This window comes from Mixophyes fleayi, chromosome 4 (genome assembly GCF_038048845.1).
Source record: "Mixophyes fleayi isolate aMixFle1 chromosome 4, aMixFle1.hap1, whole genome shotgun sequence".
Lineage (NCBI taxonomy): Eukaryota > Metazoa > Chordata > Amphibia > Anura > Limnodynastidae > Mixophyes > Mixophyes fleayi.
In genome coordinates, this window is record NC_134405.1 from 139,244,709 (window position 1) to 139,267,825 (window position 23,117).

The 23,117-nt window shown below is 38.5% G+C and overlaps 1 protein-coding gene across 2 annotated transcripts in view; it reads right to left on the reverse strand.

Annotated features, from left to right (window-relative positions):
• Positions 1-3,737: 3,737 nt before the first annotated feature.
• The window catches only part of ADM2 (adrenomedullin 2), a 28,007-nt gene continuing 8,627 nt past the window's right edge, over positions 3,738-23,117 (reverse strand). For both annotated transcript variants that reach the window (XM_075208485.1, XM_075208484.1), the window contains exon 3: positions 3,738-4,113. In XM_075208485.1, the coding sequence (XP_075064586.1) occupies positions 3,837-4,113 (277 nt within the window). In that variant the 3' untranslated portion in view covers positions 3,738-3,836. The remainder of the gene's footprint in view (positions 4,114-23,117) is intronic.

Here is a 23,117-nt window from a genome sequence, read left to right on the forward strand (position 1 = left end):
AAGTCTATTCATCTCTATCGGAATGCACTGTGTACCTAGCCAGTAGCGGTTAACAAAAGTGGTTACAAAAGTGTTTTGGCTGTTTTTTGAGCATTAATTCTTATGGGGTTGTCCCCTACCTGTAGAAACTTCTTTGACATGAATGGGCCATTGAATTGAATGGAGTTTCACAGCATTGATAATTGTTTCCCTCCCACATCAATTCAATCAGTCTCTCTTGATGTGTCCTGATAGTAGAGAGTCACCGTGACTCCCCAAACTGCCAGCCAATCACAAGTGGTCAGTGTGGGAAACATAATTGACTGGTGTTAAAAAGGAGTCTGAGGGATTCTTGTCTTGGTGATCAGTGATAGTGTTTGGTTGCATTATATAAAACGCACAACAAATATTATTTGTCACATATTCTTACAGTGAGGAATGTACTAACAAAATTATATCAAGATAATACAATATGTATTCATTATAGGGAATTTAAATTGAACAAATATGCTATAGGCTCTGAACATTTAACTTATATACTCTTGAGCTAGTGAGTTTTAATTTTTAAGTAGATAATGTTGGGGAGGGAAAGCATGGGAAGGGAAGAAGGAAGGGGGTATAAGGTGTAACAAAGGGGTAAGGCCCCTCATGATAACCCAGGTGTATTTTACATTAGAATTGACCGGTCTTCCGTCATGTTATTATTTTCTTAATTTTTCTTGCTTTCCCCACTGTATTACAATGGACAAAGACAAAAGACATTTTTTTTAATCTCATGTTGGATTACTACAGAATAAGAAAAAATATTTTTTTATTTTATATCTTATAAAGTGGTAAACAAGGGTTTGGCGAGTTTTTAATTTAAGTAAACTTGTGTCTGTTTATTATTTTTCAGATATTTTATATTTTAGTCTACTAAACATGGGTCATAGGGACCTTAATTCATTATATTGAGATCACTGGGGAGGCGAATCTTGTTAATTACTCTGGCCCCGCAGGATATCATTTACATAAAAATCATATATCATACAATTATCTGAAGCAAGGCATTCATATGCGCTTGACATGACATTTGCACTTGTACTTTTTGGGGGACTGATTTGGATAAATAAATGATATGCTAGGACAGCAGCAATGTATGCTACAATGAACTTTATTTTACCTCTTCTTCCGGTTTACAGAAAACACTTTTTGAAAAGACAACAGTTTCCATGATATTGAGATAGGTTTCACAATTGCTATTTGTTAAGGCAAAGTGCTATTTTAAATGATACAAAGGCCTCAAAAACCTAGTATTGCACTGTAAAACTGGCACATTTTAAATTGCAGGATCTTGACACACAGTGTAATTAATTAACCTCTAAAAATATAAAATGACTAAAAAGAACATTGAGTTTTCTTTGAAAAAAAAAAGCATTTTTTAGGCATTCCTATAAAAGCGCACAAGCCTCTGCTGTAAACTTTAGAATATAATTTATCATAAATTACAGCTTGCTATGCACAACTATATACACTTCAAAGCTCTGGAATGATTACTATTGTCAATGTAGGATCAAAACAGACACTTTGGAAAGCAGAGAGCCAATGGAAAACTTTATCCATACAGATCTATATACCAGATCCACAACATGCATACTATACAATCAAAGAGGCACTAGAAATTTGGGTGCAAAAATAAGCCCACACTGTTCTATTACACCTTGTACCAATTTATGCACCAAAAGGCACCCATTTATAAGGAAAGACCACGGAGTCAGGTGGTGTCAGGTGGCATCATCAGCAAAATGCCATCTAGGCACACTAATACACCTTGTATTGTGCCTACATTAACAAGATTTCATTTTGCACAATGAGATATTTAAATTAGTTTTCTAGGTGTGGATAGGACAGGGCTGGTGGAAATGCTTGAAGCCCTCTATGCGATCCTCCTTAACCAATTATTTAGCAATGTTGCTCTCAAGCAACATCTACATGTGTGTTTAAAGTAGGCAGTTGTTTCAGGAGTTTCAATATTGATCACTAGATGATATATGAATACAGCGCTGCAAGTGTTTTCCTTGAAATTTTCAAAGCTTGTAAAGTTCCCTCAGATGCAGCTACCCCTTGCTTTTTACCTTATGTAGCAGGGGTAGGTGTGGTGGGGGGTGAGAGTCAGTGGTGGGAACCTGTTTCCACATGGCTTAGCTATTCAATCCTATGGGTAGGAATCTTCGGATCCCTCTCCAGCAGCTTTCATGCTCTCCCCTGAATTGATTAATGGTACTGTCCCTTGCACATGTGTGGCCCTAGGTTTCAGAAGTTTAGGCTCTCTAGGCAACACAGTCTAAATTGCCTCATTCCTCCACAAAATAATTTTTTCTATGGGTGTTAAATGCACTGGTATTCTAGAATCATTCTATACATTCAATGGAATAGTTTTTCATCCCCAGATGAATTTGATATGGTTGCACACATAAAATAAAATCAAACATACAAATATGACAGATGTGCTAAATACAGACCCATTGTCTTCTCACTCTCATATTTAATAAATTAAAAGGATATAGCCTGAGATATTTTCTTTATTCTTTGTTGTGTACCTGAAAGCAAATGTTAAAATATTGTCTGGTTTTATGATTATTTTTGAGTACTAACAATGTAATGGGAGAGAGTTAATTTGCACATAGCACTAAGTATAGGAAGAGGACAGGTTCAGATAGAGGTGTGGGATTTTTGACACACACATAGAAGGTCTTCTCTGGAAACACAACAAGATCAATAGTTGTACATCAAATTGGCTGTTTAGCTGCTTTTTGTAGCAGGAATATTGACAGAATGTACAGAAAGCATGTCTGTACTAATTTATTTATCAATATATTTTGTTTACAACTCCATAACATAAACATATAGGAAAGTTTCAAGAAATGAGGTTAGTGTACTTTATATAACTGATTCTTGAGCAGTATTTTAGGAAAACTAAAGTTAAAATTAATATAGGAGGTAGGAGTAGGTGGGACTTGATAAATGACTCTTTCCATATCCAAGTGTACACATACTTCCACAAAGTGGGTGTATACCCATTTTATAAAGTTAGTTCCCAAAATCAGAATGGGTGCATTGTGCATTGTTATGTGCTGGGCAGCCAAAGGGCATATTTGTGCAATACTAAATCTGCTACGCTTCTCCATATTTTGTAAATGAGCCATTTTAATATATATAATCCTCACTGACTAGTATCCTCATAGGTTGCATGACACCCCAGTAAAGGAAACCTGTAATATGGACTTTCATCCATGTATGTGCAGGACGGATGACTAAGCGAATTTTAGCAAAATTCGCTTTGTGCTGTTGTGGTGCTTATTTCTAGTTCATAAGTTACCTATAACACCTTTAAACTAATATATTTTTTAAAATGATCATTTTGTGTCTGACAGCCATCAATGCACAAATGAGCTACTGGTTTAGCTGTCTAAACAGGTTTTCATGATCAATGATGATGTCACCTCTTAGATCTATTATAGTCTGTGCTATCCTAGGAATCCATTGTGATACACAGTCCAAGTAACATGTCTAGCTACTTTCCAATCAACCATTAGTCAACAGATGCAGCTTCAGAACGACTAAAAAAAAAGTCACTATCTCGCCCCAGGCCCATATGTAGATATGCTTCTACCTGCTCAAAATAGTTTCTAAGCGTTGTTTCACATTAAAAAATCCACTATGTGGCATACATTTGCTATGTTTAGCATACAATATAAATAATCCAGACACACTATGAATCTGAAGCAGTCTATTTACTAAGCAGTATATTTGACACTATTTGGTAAACCAAAATCCAATGATTTTGTGGAGGGATGATAAGTCTTGATGCATGAAACTCAGCCAAAGCTATGGGGATTGCTTAGCTGGATTGGAGAGTTCTCTTTCCCCACTTGTCCCATCAGCTGCCACAGACGATAGTTCAAGTTCTGCACCTGACATGTTCCCAGAGAGCAGCCAACACGCATTAACCGGGGAGGGTGTATGCGGCGGGCACGTCTTCGTTTCCTCTGCAGGGTTCGAAGATGCATCTTCAAATCATTCATTGGTGGAGAGGACAAAGATGGTCTTATTGTGGGTACCACCTTTAGGTTTGTTTCTCTGTTTGGGGGATCCCTGAAAGAAACAGAAAAAGAGTTTTGTTAATATGCACCCATCACCATTCTGATTCAATTGTTCTAATAGCCGGGAAACTACGGTCCTCACTTCCCAAACCTAGCCCTACACACCAGCGTACCACTCTATAACACCGGGTTAGGAGTGGATTGTATAAAAAGTAACAATGTAGTGTGATTCTAACCAACCTCTGTAGAAATTCTTAGTGATTAAAAGGCTCCCCTACCAGCAGCAGATGGACCAACACTGCTGATCCCCGCTCACCTCAAAGCCCCATCACCACCGCACCCACTGCCTATGGAAACCTAGACTCTACTGCTCCCTTCCTTCACACCAGAAAAACTACTAGGTATTAAAACTACAGATGGAGCAAACTTCCTTTAGTTGGACACTACAATCTGGGAATTGCTACATGACATGCTGTTTGGTGTCACCTATCTCAACCTGTGCAATATTCACATACACTTATATATGAGAGGGTTGAGTTAAATAATGCAATGCATTTACTTCACTCCAACAGGCACTAGATGCAGTTTATGACTAAAAGAAGTTTGATCCATATGCATGCAGAGCAACAGCTAAGCAAGAACTGAATAGAGGGCTAACCAACAGTTATACTAGTCCAGGAAAGGGCTACTACACCAGAGGGTATGTGTATCCACTGGCGTTTACTTAAAACAGACGATTCTCGGCGGTTTGCTGTCATTTTATTTCGGAAACGGCAATTTTATTAAAGGCAAGACCTGATGGGCTTTTTCTTTAATAAAACCACAGAGAATGGTCGGTTATACTTGCAGTCTTATGTATTCAACTTTGGTAATATTTAATGATGATTTTCATTTCATACTGAAACTTCAAACTAATTATACAGAATTCTAACCAAAATAAATTTTCATGTGAAGAGTGAAAGGAAATCTAACACTACACAATTACTCTACTTCCTATACAGCCATACTTTATTTATATAACTTTTATTGTGTATAATGCCTGTACAGCATCTGTATTCCTACAAAGTTTATTTTTTATTATTTATTTTATGGTATACACTACCTATATAGCCACATACATACTTGGACAACATTTATTGTATAAACTGCCAATACAGACAGCCACACGTGGCTATGTGTATTCTATACAATGCTTGTACAGCCACATACTTATTTATATAACTTTAATAGCATATAATGCCTATGCAGCCAAATATATTTTTATATAACTTTTAATCTACACAATGCATATGTAACCATGTAGTCTATCACTGCACAATGTTTAAACAGCCACATTAGTATGTATAGTACTTATTCTTAATTTAAAACAATAATAATAATAATAATAATAATAATAATAATAATAATATCTGCACTACCTAAACCTATATATTATTGAGCAAACTATATAAATATGGTGGAGAAATATGTAAATATTGTGAGGGAAACTGGTTGGTAATGTTGATTTTGTCTCAGGTTTCTAGTAAATTCTAGAGATGTTTAGTGGTGTATTAGAAAGTTGTATTTCCACTTATTTGAGCTTATGTAAAAGTTGGTTAACAAGGTAAGAGTGGATGGGCCTCTATTCCATGATATCAGTCATAGTTTCCGTGCTACCGGGTGGGACAAGTCTGATTAACACACTACAGCTTTGCATTATCCTGTGCAGAGGAAAAGGGTGGGACAGTTGTTTAGGGAAAATTTGGGAATGTAAACCATACTGAAAGACTGATGATTTGTACAGTAGAGAATCTAGCTTTGTGTAGGTTGGAAGCTAGGTCCCCCTATAACAAAGAGGGTATCTCTACATTTATAGTTAGAGCCATTCGGTCATAGGGTTTACGTTCTGTCATCTGTAACATACTACCAGGGCTGGATTTACAATGTAATATATGTCAAAGGACATTATTGGAAAGCATAGGGAAGCAAAATATATAATGACCAAGACATGAATGGTACATGACATCACAGGACACAATCGGCCTGATTCATTAAGGAAAGGAAAGTGAAAAATGAATAATTTTGAACCTTGGCAAAACCATGTTACAATGCAAGAGGTGCAAATTAGTTTATTATTTTGCACATAGGGAAAATACTGGCTGTTTTTTTCATGTAGACCACAAATACTTGATAGCTTTATTTTTACACTGACATTTAAAGTTGATCTAGTACATGTCCTACCCCAACTAGGAATTTGTCCCAACATTTTAAATTTACCTCCCTCTCCAATGCAACATGGTTTGCTAAGGTGCAAAGGTACTAATTTTTTTTGCTTTACTTTCCTTAATGAATCAGGCCCAATGTATCTAAAAGCAGTTATTAGTAGTTTAGGACATCACATATCAGTATCACAGAGAAATATATATTGGCCGAGGATATCACAGGGCAGTATATATCGCTGCAGATCAGTGTGAAGTAGCCAAGCCTTCATAAGAAAAAAATCACAAATGGTATTGACTATTATATAATATACTATATATGTTATAGCTTATAGTGATACATGGAAATAGTCACAGGGAACCATATTTTAAGTGTATTTTTAGACAGCAGGTAATGCAAACCTATACAGAATCCTACAAAACAATATCATAGAGCAGTAGTCAATGATATTACATAACACAATAGGTTAGCAGGTCAGTGAACAAAATCAGCTTGTTAGCACAGCACAATACGCCAGACAAGTAATATTATAGGGCAACACAATATAAAAAAAATTTAATTTATTGTAGAGTTTAGACAAAAGACATAGTATAATGAAATAAAACAAATTAAACAAAAAAAAACCCAAGATAAAACCGTACAGTATAAATAGTTATATGGCGAAGTAAGTTTGATTCAAGCAGAGCAGATGGATACAAGGATATATATATATATATATATATATATATATATATATATATATATATATATATATATATATATATATATGTGTGTGTGTGTGTAGATAATGTGTGTGTGTGGGATATATATATATATATTGTCCAATATAAATTGGACATACATATGAAAACAATAAATAACACAACAATTTGACAAGAAACAATATTAAAGAGTATTCCTGCTGCTCCCTAATGGAAACACAAATTGCCATTAGAGAGCAGCAGAAATGTTCTTTAATATTGTTCCCTGTCATCTCTAGATCAGATGTGTGCAACCTGTGGGTCAGGACAAGTGGGGTCAGCTGACTGTCTATGCCCCCAGGACATTGTCACGCTAACACTTGAAGTCCCAAAGCAATGGCAGATTCACACCTGGGGTCACGGTAAAAAGTAAATAAAGTTGCAGACCACTACTCACCTTCTCTACTCTAGATGGTTAGCTATAACAGCATGATATGAGATTAATATAAGAAAGTACATGGGAGAGGTAGGAAGCAATGACATACCTCCCAACTGTTCCGATTTAGGTGAGTGTCCTGCTATGCCGACAGTCAGAGCTTTTGTCTTGCCCGGAATGTTGGGAAGGATGTCCACTGTGCGCCACTGGTATGCCTGGCAAAGAAAATGTGTTTTAAGTGGAGGGGCCATGGGATGGACTAGCACTTAAGAAGCGATACACTTGCCGCTGGAGAACATGGCATGCCTCAATATGGTGCAGACATGCCACTAGCGTAGTATGACCTCAAACATTTCTCATACTCTTAATAAAAAGTTTAGAGGTATACTATGATGTTCAGGGAGGGAGGGAGCTAGGAGTCCATGGGTGCTTATGAACATGAATGAATTGGCTGTAGGCCCCATCAGGAGTGATGTCATGGATCACTTAAGGTGTTTTTGTAAAAAACAAGTTCAAGTTTTATATATATTGACCCACGAAAACATAGAAAGTGCACACAAACTCCACACAGGTAGAGCCTTGGTCAGAAACAAACCCATGACCCCAGTGTTGCGAGGCATGCTTACCATGCTAACCACTGAGCCACTGTGTGTAAAGTGGGTTGGTAGGATTTATTAACATAATGGGTGTGAGTCAGTCAGGGCCAGCACATGCCCGCTGTGCGCCCAAGACGGTGCCCCACCCACATCCTGTTGGGCTCTGTCCCTGTCACAGTATCAGATGTTAAAATAGACCTTGAACCCTGCTCAGGTGATGACTAACCTCCAAGAGGTGCAGAATCTAACATCAAGAAAGGTATTCACCAGGGATCCCCGCAAGGGAATATGGGCTTGGCTGCTCTCTGACCGCAGGATGCAGTCCTCTAAGAGGTGCAGATCAGGGTACGGCAACAGGATACAAAGGAGACAAGAATTTGAGCTGGAGCACTGGAAGGTAAGTACACAGATAGATGGATTTGAGGAATGAGGTAGGATAAGCAGCAGAACACTGGCTTGCTGAGATTCCAATAGATAATAGAACATAGGTTCAGGATCAATGAAGATACGCTGTGTTCTGCGGAACAGGCCACAATCTGGCTTGAAGAGTAGATGACAGGGACTAGACGCTGAGGCGATGAGCTGCAGAGTACAGGAGTGCTTAAATCCCAGTGGGCAGTATAGCCTGGAAGCAGGATCGATGATGATGTGCAATGTTCTGCAGAGAAGCCATTGGTCTTAATCTTGGAACAGGTAACACGAGTACAACAGAGATGTGATAGCTGCAGGGAACTGAAGCGCTGAGGTTCTGATGGGCAATATAGCCTGGAAGCAGGATCTATGATGCGCAATGTTCCACAGATTAGCCACAGGTCTTGCTCGTGGAACTGGTAACACGGGAACAAACGATACCAATAGAAGATGACAGGAGTCAGAGAGAACAGCGTCCTCACAGGAGAGACCTTAAGATCTGACAAAAGAAGGTAGGAGGATGTCTCTTAAATAGTGAGCTGACCTACGTTCAGCCAATTTGAATCCAGGAGAGGTTTGAAAAGTGCCAGGCTTGCACATGCGCAGCAACTGACGGCCAAAGAGAGAAGAGGAACGCCATGCAGGTAAAAAGGTAGCAGTAGTCAAGGGAAAACACAATATTAGTCATCCCACACAGAATAGCAGGTGAGATGTGTGATAGTACCCCCCCCCTCTAAAAGTTGGGCACCGAACACCTAAATTGTTGGGATGCTTGGCATGAAATTTCTTAACCAAAGATAGAGTGTGAACATCAGAAGCATCCACCCAATACCGTTCATCCGGTCCATATCCCTTTCATGCTACTAAATACTTGATCTTGCCCTCGAGAAATTTTGGAGTTCAGGATCTGAGAGATTTCAAATTCAGTTTGTTGGACAGCAGGAGAAGGCGATATATATTCTTATTGGATATAAATCAATGAATGATTAAAGGTTTGAGGAGCGAAACATGAAGAGAGTTCGAGATGCAGAGCGAATTAGGAAGCTTCAGTTTGAAAAACACTGGATTAATGACCCGAAGAATTTTGAAAGGTCCAATGAACCTGGGTTCAAACTTCATGGAAGGAACTCGGAGACGAATATTTCTCGTGGACAACCACACTTTGTCCCCAACCTTAAGAGGAGGAACAGCTCGTTGTCTCTTATCTGCAAAATATTTATACCAAGAAGAAGTCTTCCTGAGACGTTTAATGTGTGGGATGGTATTTAATGAGGTAATGTGTGTATGTGACTATTTACTTGATGTAAGGTGGGATTGGATGAGTCACTAAAATATGAGGGCTAAAAATATAACATCTGGGGCTCATTAAAGGAAATAGGCCTTTTTGTTACCTATGAATGCTATTGAGTTAATTAGATAAGAACAATGAACAGATCTAAAGTATTAACCACAGCACCTAATAAGAACACAAATGTTGGGAATAAAGCACCACTAATCAAAAAAACTCCCAAAGATAAAGATAAGAGAAGAACTTATTTGCCTTATAACGCAAATAACTTCCACTACACTCCAAAGAGGAACATAGACCGTAGAGAAGGTACTATGAGAAAATCATTTGTACAAGGGGAGAACGATGCAAAAACCCAATTAGGGAACACAGCCAAAACCCTTATGGAAAACATTCAAAAGGGGAACACAAATATGAGAAAGAGAACCCTATCCAGAGATTCAGAAGATTTTTTAGGCCTTTTGTTTGGGACAGACGATTTAATAATCAATCCTGGACCAAACCACACCCCACAAATAAAAAGGAAAAAATTCGGAGAGGCACCAGAGGTGGAAAATACCAGAAATTGAAAAAATCTTCCACGTCTAATAATGAGAAAAAAAGCCCCATATTCAATCTCAGCCAACACACTCTTACTGAAAATCAAACATCTCTTCTGCAAAAAGGTCTCAAATTTGCTCCGCAATCCCAACCAAATACATTTGAAATGTATTTGGACCTGCATAAATTTGTGAGGAAGGTATGTCTCAAAAAATACTTTATGAGACAACCTCAAGAGAATACACAGAATAAAGAAATTTCTGAGTATAAACATACAGACCTCAAACCGAATAGCAAATTTTATCCATCCTTTGTGAAAGGTTCGTATGTAGATACATTTCAGAGGCTGGTAGAGAGAGATGTAGAAGCACTTCCAGAAAAAATAAAATCGAAATATAATTTGTCAAAAGGTGAAATATTAGCTATGGAACAATTAAAAAAGAACAAGGACATAATAATTAAACCAGCGGATAAGGGAGGGGGCATAGTGATTATGGATGTCAATAAGTATTCAAGAGAGTGTGAGAGACTCTTGTCAGAAGATAATACATACAAGAAACTTGAAAATGACCCGACCTCCAAATACTTGATAGATTTGAAAGAACTATTGGAGGAGGGATTACACTTGGGGATATTAAGTAAAAAGGAATATTCCCATTTATGTATTGAACATCCAAGAATACCAGTGTTTTATTTTCTGCCGAAAATACACAAAGATAAGAGTAACCCCCCTGGCCGCCCGATAGTATCTGGCATCAACAGCATTACTGCTAATTTATCTGGATATATCGACTATTACTTACAAGATCTGGTTAAAAACCAACGAAGTTACCTTAAAGACACCACAGCAATTTTGAGAAGTCTAAACGAAATCACATGGAAGGATTCATATCACTTAGTCACATGCGATGTAAAATCACTTTACACCTGTATAAGACATGCTGATGGATGTGAACATACCCACCATTACCTATGTTCCCAATCAGATCTAGAAACATCTCAGGTCAATTTTATTATGAGTGGGATAGAATTCATATTAGAGCACAACTATTTCTGGTATGATGGATCCTATTTCAATCAAGTGACTGGTACCGCTATGGGTACACGTTTTGCGCCCAGTTACGCTAATCTATTCGTATCCAAGTGGGAAGATGACTGTATTTGGGAGAACAATCCGTACCAGCAACATCTCATCATTTGGAAAAGGTATATAGATGACCTGTTTTTCATTTGGGAGGGTGATTCATCCCTTCTGGAAGAATTCATTAAGTATATAAATGGAAATCAATTGAATATGGAATTTACGGTAGAAACTAGCAGACAGCAAATATCCTTTTTAGATTTGACCATATATATAGAAAATGAAGAAATCAAAACAAAAACCTTTCACAAAGAAGTGGATTGTGATCAATTTGTACCTCCATCAAGTAACCATCTAGGGAGATGGATCTATAACATTCCAGGCAGCCAATTCAGACGTATAAAACGGAATTGTTCAGATATGGATACATTCAATGCACAAAGTGAGACACTCAAAACAAAATTCCTTGAACAGAATTATGATGTAACCAGAGTCAATAGAGCTTTAGATGAAGTAAAAACAATTGACAGGTGCAGTTTACTGGAATATAAAGAAAGAACTCACTCTGATATTGAAGAAGTTAGATTCATTTCGCAATGCAATAGTAATATAGGCATCTTCAGATCGATTATTCAAAAACATTGGCACATATTAAAAATGGATGAAGATTGTAGTAAAATCATTGCAGAAAGACCGAACATAATATATAAGAAAGCAAGCAACCTCAAATCCATCCTTACGGCAAGTTGCATTCCACCACAAATAAGAAACAGTGGCAATAACACTTCAAAAGGTTTTTTCTTCTGCCTAGGCTGTAATGGATGTAAACAACTTAACATCAACGCCACAAAAAGTACAAAAGAAATAAAGTCCATCAGTAACTCAAAATGCTTTCAAATTAAGACCCATATATCTTGCAATACCGAAGGAGTCATATACGTGCTGGAGTGCCCTTGTGGCCTCCAGTATGTAGGGATGACGAAAAGAAAGCTCAAACAAAGGATATCAGAACACATTTACAATATCAAAAGGGGACTTAAAACCCATAGTGTCTCTGATCATTTTTCTAGAGTTCATAATCAAGACCCAAAAGGCCTAAAATTTGTAGGAGTAGAACACATAAGACCAGATTGGAGAGGGGGAAACCATGTGCAAAAAATTGCAAGGTCAGAATCAAGATGGATTTTCCATATGAAAACACGAGCCCCATATGGTCTGAATTTGGACTTTGAGTTGAGTCACTTCATATGATCATTTATATGATTAGTGGTTTTTCCTTTGGAATACTTGGAACAAGACTTTATTATAGAAAAGGGTGACCTTTTAATTATATGGCCTTTTTATGTAAAGTTTATAACCATTGATTTCATTTAGGTAAAGTATATGTGTGTGTGTGTGCGGGCACACACATATATGTATGTGTATCTATGTATGTGTACGTGTGTGTGTATATATATATATATATACGCACACAGTATATTATATTATTTATTTCAACAATTTTATAGTTTTAAACTTGGCGCCTTATAATAATTTTTTTATCCTAGATGTATAAAAAGGAAAGTATATACATCTAAAAGGTAAAATAAGATTGTAAAAGGACATATAACAAGTGTGCCTGTGAAACAATCCCATCTTTTAATCAGTGACATCTAATGATTTTAACCAATAAAGGATTAAGAATGCATGGATAAAAAGACTTGCAGTATAGTGCAGCAGTATCTTGAGAAAGTCCACATCGGACGAAACGCGTTGATCAGTCTGCTTTTTGACACATTCAGCTCACTGTAGTGACAGGAGCCTCTGTCAGAGGGAGTCTACACAGCGCTCACCGCGCTCACCGGAACAAGCAGGGGACGTGTGTGGACAGTATCCCGGGAGGATTCACCTGGTTCCTTCACCTCCGGACCCACGAGATTACCAAGGAATAGGGTAAGACACAGGGAAAGTGAGGCAATCTTAAAACTAAAACTATCACTGCGGAAAAGAGTGTAAACATTTGTGTGTATGTCCGTCATTTGCGCTCCCTGTCCCTGTTATTTTGCTATTGAGTTAATGTTGGGGAGACTGTTTGCCAACTGACCCAATTATTGTAGAAATATCTCCTGCACTCAGGACGGTATATTGTCCTCTACACGCTGGTCTGCTAGTAAAGGGGGAACTACATTCACCTAACAGTGGTGCGTGCAGTATTGCAAGTGTGCTTGAAAGGGAAGAGGCTAGTGGATGACCTAATGACAAAATGAATAGCCATACCTATTGCATGCTGGTCACTCCCAATCCAGCTGCATGGTAGCACCCACATCGGCAGCACATACATTGCCTCCTCTTCTGTTGAATTGACCCCACCTATTGACAATTTAACTATACCTTTTAAAATATTTTCCAGGGCCACTTTAATTTCTGCCTCACCCCCCATGAAAGAAGTATGCTGGTATACTAATTTAAACCACAGCCCATTTATAACTCAAGAACAGTTATAGTAATTGGTAAAAAATATATCATCACTCTCTTCTGGAACATAGAAAAGATACGTTTTTTTTACCACAAAACATGATATGGTTTTCCACACATATTCATATGAAACATGATTTTAGTTATATTTGATTTCTAGGAGAGATACATGATATCCATGAGTTTCTTAGGGGCATTTATACATCATTAAAACATATTAGGTTGTACTTTTAACAGTTACAAATTTATACATTTTACCTAATCCCCTTTCCAACGCAGTTTGTCCTTTGACAGCACGCTGGCCAACACTACCGAATGTCGACATCATGTGAACACTGTAGCAGTGTCAGAGCAACAAGTCTCATTTCTCTTTTCTGACTCCTGGTGCTTGTTACTGCTCCCTGTTGTTCTCATTGACCACTTGTGTACCAGTTCCTGGCTCCGTTCTGGCACTCCACCTGCCTCCTGATTTTGCAACCTCATTGACCATTTGTGTACCAGTTCTAGACTCTGACTGACTCCCCAGCTGCCTTTAGTTGTGTCTTACCATCTTCACTACTGCCCGCAGTATCATGCATGTTACACCTAGTGTTAGGCTGGAAGACCACGACCTGCGGAATCGGCAGCTATGCCCATCCCGCCTTGTGGTGGTTCGTGGTTAAAACCAGGGAACCCTGTAGACTCCACACCTCTGGTGGGCCAGCGCCAATCTAGGTTAACCACAAGGAATCCTACCTTGCAGATTCATTACATATACTAAACTTGTAGTGACCCAATAGACATTTTGGCCAATCTTTCCTTGGAACACTTAACTAGACAATAACAAGGGTTGATTGCTCATCTGTGATATTTGAGTAAATAATCAAGGTAAGGTTACATGAAAGCAGGCACCTGAAGTATATCTGTTTCTTTCATCAAAATACATTAACCCCTTGTTTGCTTACAGTGATTTGCTAGAAAAGTTAGATTTTGATTGAAGTAACTTTAGATTTTAGATCATTACATTACCATATTATTTCATAATCATATCAATTAGGCTATAATCATGACAACAAGGAATGACTTTAATGAATAAATGAAATATAATTTAATATAGCATTAATTAAACATGAGAGATTTAGACAATTAAAAAAATGTATATGAACATTTGAGTCACTGGCTTATACAGATAAGTCTGCAAGTTGTAATGGTTTGTAAAATTGTTTATGTATACAGCTGACTGTGAACATTTGAGTTGTGTTTACGAGAGCACATCAGAACACATCTTATTCATGCTTGACTATGGGTTCAATGTACAACTCTGATATTAGGCAGTCAGCAGAACAGAGCTGGTCATCCGTAGTGTTTGTGAGAACAGCACTGTGGTACAGGGGGGTAAAGTATTTCTTTTCTGTTAATAATAATATCTACCATGCAGCATGTTGCTATGTAAAACACAACTGATTACTTAATGTAATAACTACTTTTAAAGACTCCTAGACTAATTTATTTACCATGACATGTGACATGATAAACGTGTGTAATCTGTAGCTGTCACTATTAATATTACTCCATTTCAGGCTTGGACATCCAGTGATCTCCAGCTGCTGTGGAACCCTAAATCCCAGCATGTCTTTTCAGCCTAAAGCTGACTTACTGTTACTTGAGCCAGGGAATTGCTGGGACTTATAGTTCCACAATAACTGGATAGTCACAGGTTGCCTATGTTTTTTATCTTTTTGTAAGCGTCTTTCCTTTGTTCCACCCAAACATGTACAAAGTACTAATCTGTCACACGTTTCTTCTTCATTCTGGTCTGGCATTATATCCATGTAAATATTGCATCAACATGACCTGAGATAAAGACACCTGGTGATTTGTTTGACCAACATGTATATTAACTTAGAAATGGAAAAAGAGCAGTGATATGTCACCTATTTATGCATGTGGTCACAAACCTGATCATTGGGACACAGTAATGTGACAAACAAAGCTGTTTACGCAGCAATGTGGCACATGATTGCTCATCATTTACACAATGTCACACAGAAATGTAAACAAGGATAGCAATACAGAAACAACCTATTAAAATGGCAATTATTTTTAAAATAAGTATTACAATTAAATCTGTACTGAAGTAGCAAAACTATATATGGTGGCAACAGATTGAGAGGCAGATTTATCGAATGGTGAAAAGACCTCTTGTCAATGACAAATGGAGTATTCGCTGGCAATGGGGCTTTTTTTTTGCCCTATACATCGAAGTGTTACATTTAGACAGCTGTACCTGTGTATGTCCTGCTCTTCTCATGTATCATATGGGGGTTCTTCCCCAGGTTCCTTGTTACCTGCTGCTGGTAGCTGGACTGTGTTGTATTTGGGGGGGCAGTCACTGCACAAAATGACTCAATGTTCAGTCCTATTCAGTAGAGCTGAATGGTAGAGTTGTGTTCAGTTACATTGACTAGGATTGGATCCTCTTTCTGTGCAGTAGCTGTCTATACTTATACAGTGCAGCCTGGCTTTCAGTGGCAGGTAAGGGGAGGTTCAATATTTTGGACCTCCCCTTATTTGCCACTGGCTGCCAGACTGCCCAGAGCTGTGCATGTATGTACATATATAAACAGGCTAGCCGGGTCACGCATGTGCATATTCCCTCATGCTGGCCTGCCCAAAAACTAAGATAACCCTTAGCGTCCTGGACCTGTATCTTAGTGGCAGCTGAGTATCGCTCAGCTGCCCCAGTAATAATATATAGATTGCAGTGATAGTAATTTTCTATCACCACAATAAGCAGATTAAAAATCATCCCTATCGCCGAATATTAGTATATTAACCCCCTAAGACTAGGACATCACTTTTATCACTGATGTGCAATGTCCGCTAAAGTATAGTTCCCACATACAGCAAACAGAAAACCCCCCTCCCCAAAGCAGAATATCAGCTCCTGTGGTGTTTCTTGGCATTGGAATACTCGATTTGTGTAAAGCTCAGCAGCTATAGTGCTTTATGGAAGCTCTTCTGTATTGAACAGCTATGGACAGAAAGCAATATGCTAGTGATTTTGCACTAACCTATGCCTAGGGGAATCTCAACATGCTATACCTGGTGAACATGTTAATTTAAGGAGATTTTGGCGAAATATGGACAGCTCGTTACCACGACAAATTGATGTTCACTCCCTGTTCTCCAGGAGACTAGGAGTCTCTCTCTCTCTCTCTCTTCTCTCTCTCTCTCCCCCCCTCCCTCCCCCATGACCATGTCCACTGTGATTATTCAAGGAGCTCCAAATTTGGGAAGTATACATACCAGCATTCAGAAAGCTGTGCCTCGCCCTCTCTGTCATAAATCATACTTACCAACTTTTCTAATTTGTTTTCCGGGAGCCTGCCGGGGGAGGTGGACCTGATGGGAGTCATTTTACAGCAGGGGGCGGGGCAGATCCGGGAGATTGCCACACTCTCCTGGGAGTCCGTGAGACTCTCGCAAAATGCGGTAGTCTCCCGGACATTCCGGGACAGTTGGCAAGTATATCATAAATGCTTCAGACAGTGGTGGAACTAGCATTGGTGCAGTAGTTATAGTGCACTGGGGCCCAAGGAGATAATGGGGCCTACTGTATGGCAGATGCATAGGATCAGGGGCCCCCGGTTCCCTTATCCCCACCTACCTGCATAGGGGGCCACAGCTCTCTAGTTCCACCTCTGGCTTCCGACATTATTTAATTTAGCTGCTGGTATAGACAGAAGTCCCTGTTCTTGTGACTGAGTTCATGGGATCATTCACAGCCAATGTACTGAAAGCTGCAACTGGATGATGTCACAGGATGTTTCACACACTGAGCATGCTCCTGTCAGTACATGGGGTTTCCACTCTCATTAATACTCTGGAATATCTATAGCTAACTTCATGCAGACATGTAAAAAGGTGAATATAGAGAATACTATACAGCTGTAACACTGAATGTAAACATAAACATAATTATGTTGTCTGTACAATTATCTGTTTAATGTGCACTTGTGGGTAGGTGACACATCTGCTATAAGGAGGTGCTGCAAATGTGTTTGTAGGCAGCACTTTGAAGTGACTGATCACCTACACCTTTCTGTGGTGGCCCAACAGCAATCTTCACAGTAAAAAATCATACTGGGTGGCAGTGCGCTCTAATTTGCACCACAGAAAGCTGCGCCTCTGCATGGCATCTCCTTGTTGATGCTTTTTTAGGATATTACGACTAATGGATTTGAAATTTGGGAACATTAATAAAATATTTTAATTGTAGACAGTAACACAACAGCAGGATGTTCGTGTACATGAGTTAGGAAGGGTTGTGAATAAGTTCAGTGACCGGCAGTACTTTTATGTAGAGACAAATGTGTGTAATCAGAGGAGCACAAGGTGTATATGTCAGCTTAGATCAACACACAAACATGTTTGTGAACAGGGACTTACAGAGTAGAAATGGACAAGGCAAGTAGTGTGAGCACAGACAGACTTCGTATTTGTGTGTAGACTGGATGTCTCATTTTCTCACTGTCTGAGATGTGTTACAGTCTTCAGGACACGAGAGAGAGTGCAAATATACACGTTCACACTCTTACAGCCAAATCTTCCACCACAGGGATTTGATCCAATACGTACTCTCATACCATACACACACAGGCTTGTAACTTAGCAAGCTGCTACTCTCTATCCTGGAGGTACAAGCAGCTCTGATTTACTCAACAAAAAGAATTACGTGGATTATAGTGCCATAAAAAGTAAAAAATTAAGCAGAGAAACTTTAGTATTGGCTTAAACGTTATCCTAGAATGTTAGTGGTTATAGAATAAGTAAGATTTTTCATTATTCAGACGATTGTGATATTGTAACTCAATACCAAATTTCCTTCTAAGCTGAAATCATTAGAAGAAACGACTGGCTGGTTAGAAAGTTCTTCTGATCCCCCTAATGTAGTTTCATTCATGGTAGAAGTCACATAATCAGTACTATTTTTTTGAACTGGGCAGAGACTAAATATTAATTAAATATGTGTAGCATATCTTCAGAAAAATGTGCCATGAGTTATAGTTTAACTCCCCTCTCCCCCCTCCCTGCTACTAAGGTTCACCCAACTCCTGCTACGCTGCCTCTGCAGGGCTTTACTCAGAAGCCTTAATGAGGACACATGGCTATACATCCACAGAGGAGGAGGATTTCTGTCTATGCTTCCCTGGCAGGGCTTTTGAGTGCTCAGCCATAGAACTAGCCGGGCAAGGGGAAAGTCTGAGTGATGAAAGATCTAAATAAAGACAAATGTGGAAATGGATTAATGCAGTGTTGTGTGGTATACATTTCAAACTAACACAGGAATTCTTCCAGCATCTCTATGTTTAGTGTCAGAACCAACAAATCACAGATGTTTTGTCCAGGACAGTTCACTTACATGCACAGATTGTGCAACTTAACTCTTCATATTTATCCTTCTAATACAGCCTTTAACTCAGGTGCCTTTATTAAATAATGATTGGTTGCATGGAGTACAATATACAGCTTAGTACAGTTCAAGCAACAAAATATAATAGAAATGAAAAACTGACAACTGAGAAGAATGGTCAGAGATTTTGACAAAGGAGTTATCAATAATGATCAGCCCCTTATTTCAAAATTCCGCCCCTTTATTTGCTGTGCTGCCCAGCCAACAGTCAGTATGCCTTGATCCCAGGGGGAAGGGGGACTGGCAAATTTTAGCGTGGAGGGACAAAGCTTGACTCAGCAACTATTAGGATCATTTGAAAGGAAAAAATGCAGATGGCCCAGAGACCCAGCCCAAGGTAGCCCACTATGGGACTGGCCCAAGTTTCTGATGCCCTCCGTCCCCTAGCCCAGCCTGCCCCTGCTTGCTCCCCATATATCACGTCCCATATATTCTGTTTATAAAATAAATACATCTATTCTAACTAGCAATTAAAATCATCATTGATATTTTTATTTTTATGCTGGCTGACAAGAAAAAGTAATAAGATAATGAAATAGGAGTTATTCTGCTGACTGTACAATTCTGACACTCTGGAGCCATGCCTATCTGGCCTTACCACAATTGTATGAGAATAAATGAATTGCAACAAGTAAGAGTTTATCACTGTTTGATATATGTGATGAGTGTGGTTTTAAACGTGACTTCTCACAGCATATTTTGTGCATGCAAAGAAAACCTGGCTGAGATGTAATATATACAAAAGACTATGGGCTAGATTTACTAAGCTGCGAGTTTGAAAAAGTGGGGATGTTGCCTATAGCAACCAATCAGATTCTAGCTGTCATTTTGTAGAAAGTACTAAATAAATGAAAGCTAGAATCTGATTGGTTGCTATAGGCAACATCCCCACTTTTTCAAACCCGCAGCTTAGTAAATCTAGCCCTATGTCTGTGTCTGTTTCAAGAGCACTTCTGTGTATACAATTTTTTTTTATACTAAATAAGAGCCCAATATATATGTTTATTTAACTGCTATGACATGTAATGCTCAGTGCTATAATGTAGTTAATGTCAAATGTTTAACTGTTTCCAACCGATCTGCCCAAAACTGTCTGTGGGCATTCTTTGTGGAGTATGTGCTAGTATGCCTACTTTTGCTCCGTCATGCAAAAGCAAGATTTCCTACTGTAAGATTAGATTATATAAGTTAGATAAAGTAGGGAGTGAGTGTGTTTACAGGGGACTGTTATGCTTTGCAGGAGAGTGAACAGCCTTTTACTCCCCATAAAATGACTTTTACCACAACCTCTGGAGGTGCCAAGGGTCTCATCAAATACTGTTAATGGGTGGCGTTTGCACCTTTCAGCTGTACTTCTGCAGGAAAGCCTATTTTAGGCACACTTTAATGTAATGAAATACTTTAAATACAGTAATGTTACATGTTAGAGACAGTCCTGACTTCCCCACACACTCATGTTTAAAATAAGATATAAATGAAGCTAAACCAAGCAGTAGGTGAGGAGAAAAAACAGCAAAGTATAAATGAATAAAAGGGGGTGGTCCTAATGTATTAGTAGGCTGGACTTTGATATGACGTTTTACTGTTTCCAATGTGTGGATCCACAAAGGCAGACACGGACTCTGGGTACAGTTCCACAGATAGGACCTTAAGACGCAACAGATGAACAAGTAGAGTTAGTTAAATAAGTGCAAGTCCATACTTCTTGCAGTTTATAAATGAGAACTACTGTCAGGGGCATTACTAGAAATGTCTAGACCCAATAGCAAAATTATGATGTGACCCTCTTCACACCATAACAAAGTCATACCCACCACAATGTCTGCTCCATCAACCATCTGGGCACTTCTGTCTGATTATGTATACTCTCATTGTATCCTCATTTCAACCAATTTCACTCAGTGTTGCACATTCTGCCTTATCAAAATAACATTGAGAATGATTGGATTTTAATTGGGCTGGCTGGAAAATATGGTCAGCCAATGATACACGCCATTACAATTTGACCTCATATACAGGTTGATTACTTTCATTTTCCAACATGTCTCATAGAAGTCTAATCGATTTTGGTAGGATAATTATTAAGTATAGTGGTCATTATGGGGTCACACGTGCTGTGATATCAGGTTGATTGATATTCCAGCATGTGTTTAAGCCTACAGATGAAACTATTGAAATGAGAGAGCTATATCAGATTCATCTGAGCCTGAAATGTGGGCAGGATTCTCTGATATAAAGTACAAAGTAGCCCTGAAACATTGTAAGCCTTATGATGAAACTGGAATTAAAAGCCAGATAACTGGAAAATTCAAGCTATATGAGAGTGAGAGGAAAAATCAAAGAAAAATAGTGGGAAAGATGACAAGGAGATGAATGAGGCAGGGAGAGAGGAGAATGAAGGGATGTGGAGGAGGGGACAAAGAAAAGAGAGTGCCTGCAGTTTCACACGTACACTATATGCTAGGCTAGTGATTCATGTCTGTGCACTGGAAAGTGCATATTCTGTGTGTCTGTGTACATATATGTCTGTATTACTGACAAGTGAGCTAAATTCCTCTACTGTACCACCAACAATTATTTCAAAAAGTTGGAGGGATACTATCCCAAGGTAAATTATCTAACAACTATGCACAAAACCAATTAAAATGTATGGACTCCAATATTGTATAATAAAAAGGCTATTTTAGTACATATAAAGACACTCAAAAATTAGTTTGTTTTAATAAAAATAATTTCTACCCACAATTGTAAGATTCTCTCAACTGATACTACTCAGCTAAATGAGAAATGTACGAGAGTATTAACCAAGAATTGGGTGCTTGCAGCAAATAACTAAATTCATTTTTTATGTGTCTGTATGGCTTGGTATTTATTCCTATTGTTGTTACTGTTAATATACACATTTTATGTATTTGAGAATTAATACTTTAAGAGTTGTTCATACCCATCTGCTTTGTTTGTGAGTTTTATCTTTTGTTACATTATCAAGGATTACTTTTCTGTTGTTGATACAATTTTTGTGCAACAACTAATATGTCACACTGTGGTTAAGTTTAATAGCCTTAAATATAATTATTATTGAGATTTAATTATTGAATGCTTTTAAGTAGGGATGGTCGGTGCTCCGAGATCTGAAACAAACCCTGGCATGCTGGAGCTGAATTCAGAAAGGATCAGCGCTCTGGAGCTTGGCTCTCAGCTTTTGGACCTGTGTGTGTCTCTTTCTGGAAGTTTATGATTTTGAAATTAAATATAAATTTGAAGTAATATTTATGTCTAGGGTAACATTGGGTCAACAATTCTATGAAATATACTAAAATGGGGACTAAAATTTAAAAAATTTAATTAATCAATGGCTCTGGAATTGGAGCCTGTGAAATGTGTTACTGTAGTTCCTATCTTGGGAAATGATTTATCTAGTGAGCATAGTGTTTTGCATATTCCTGGATCTCCAACAAGTTTAATTCTCGCATTGATAAACAGGATCCCTGGACTTTAGTAACCTTTTCCTTCAACATCTTTTACTGCTGGGACCGCCCCAGAGTGCAATAAGATGTGAAAATCAATGTCTACACTTCACTATCTATCCAAGTAAACAAGTAAATAAGGTAAGGAGGATGTAGCAAACTGGAAGTAAATCATAGTTTCCAACCTTTCCACATTGACCTCTGGGAGTCTCGGGGGGAGATGGATCTAAGGGGTCGGGATTCTGCAAATTGTGTCATTGTGGCCCTGTGATGTAGTGACGCAAACGCATCATTTTACCATGGGGATGGGGCAGGCCAAAATGATGCAATTCCTGGAGAATCGCATCATGGAGGTTCAAAATCTGCCCCCTTCATTAGAAGGGAGAATTGCCAGGTCTCCCGGGAGTCCAGGAGACCTACGGAATTCGGGAATCTCCCGGACATTCCGG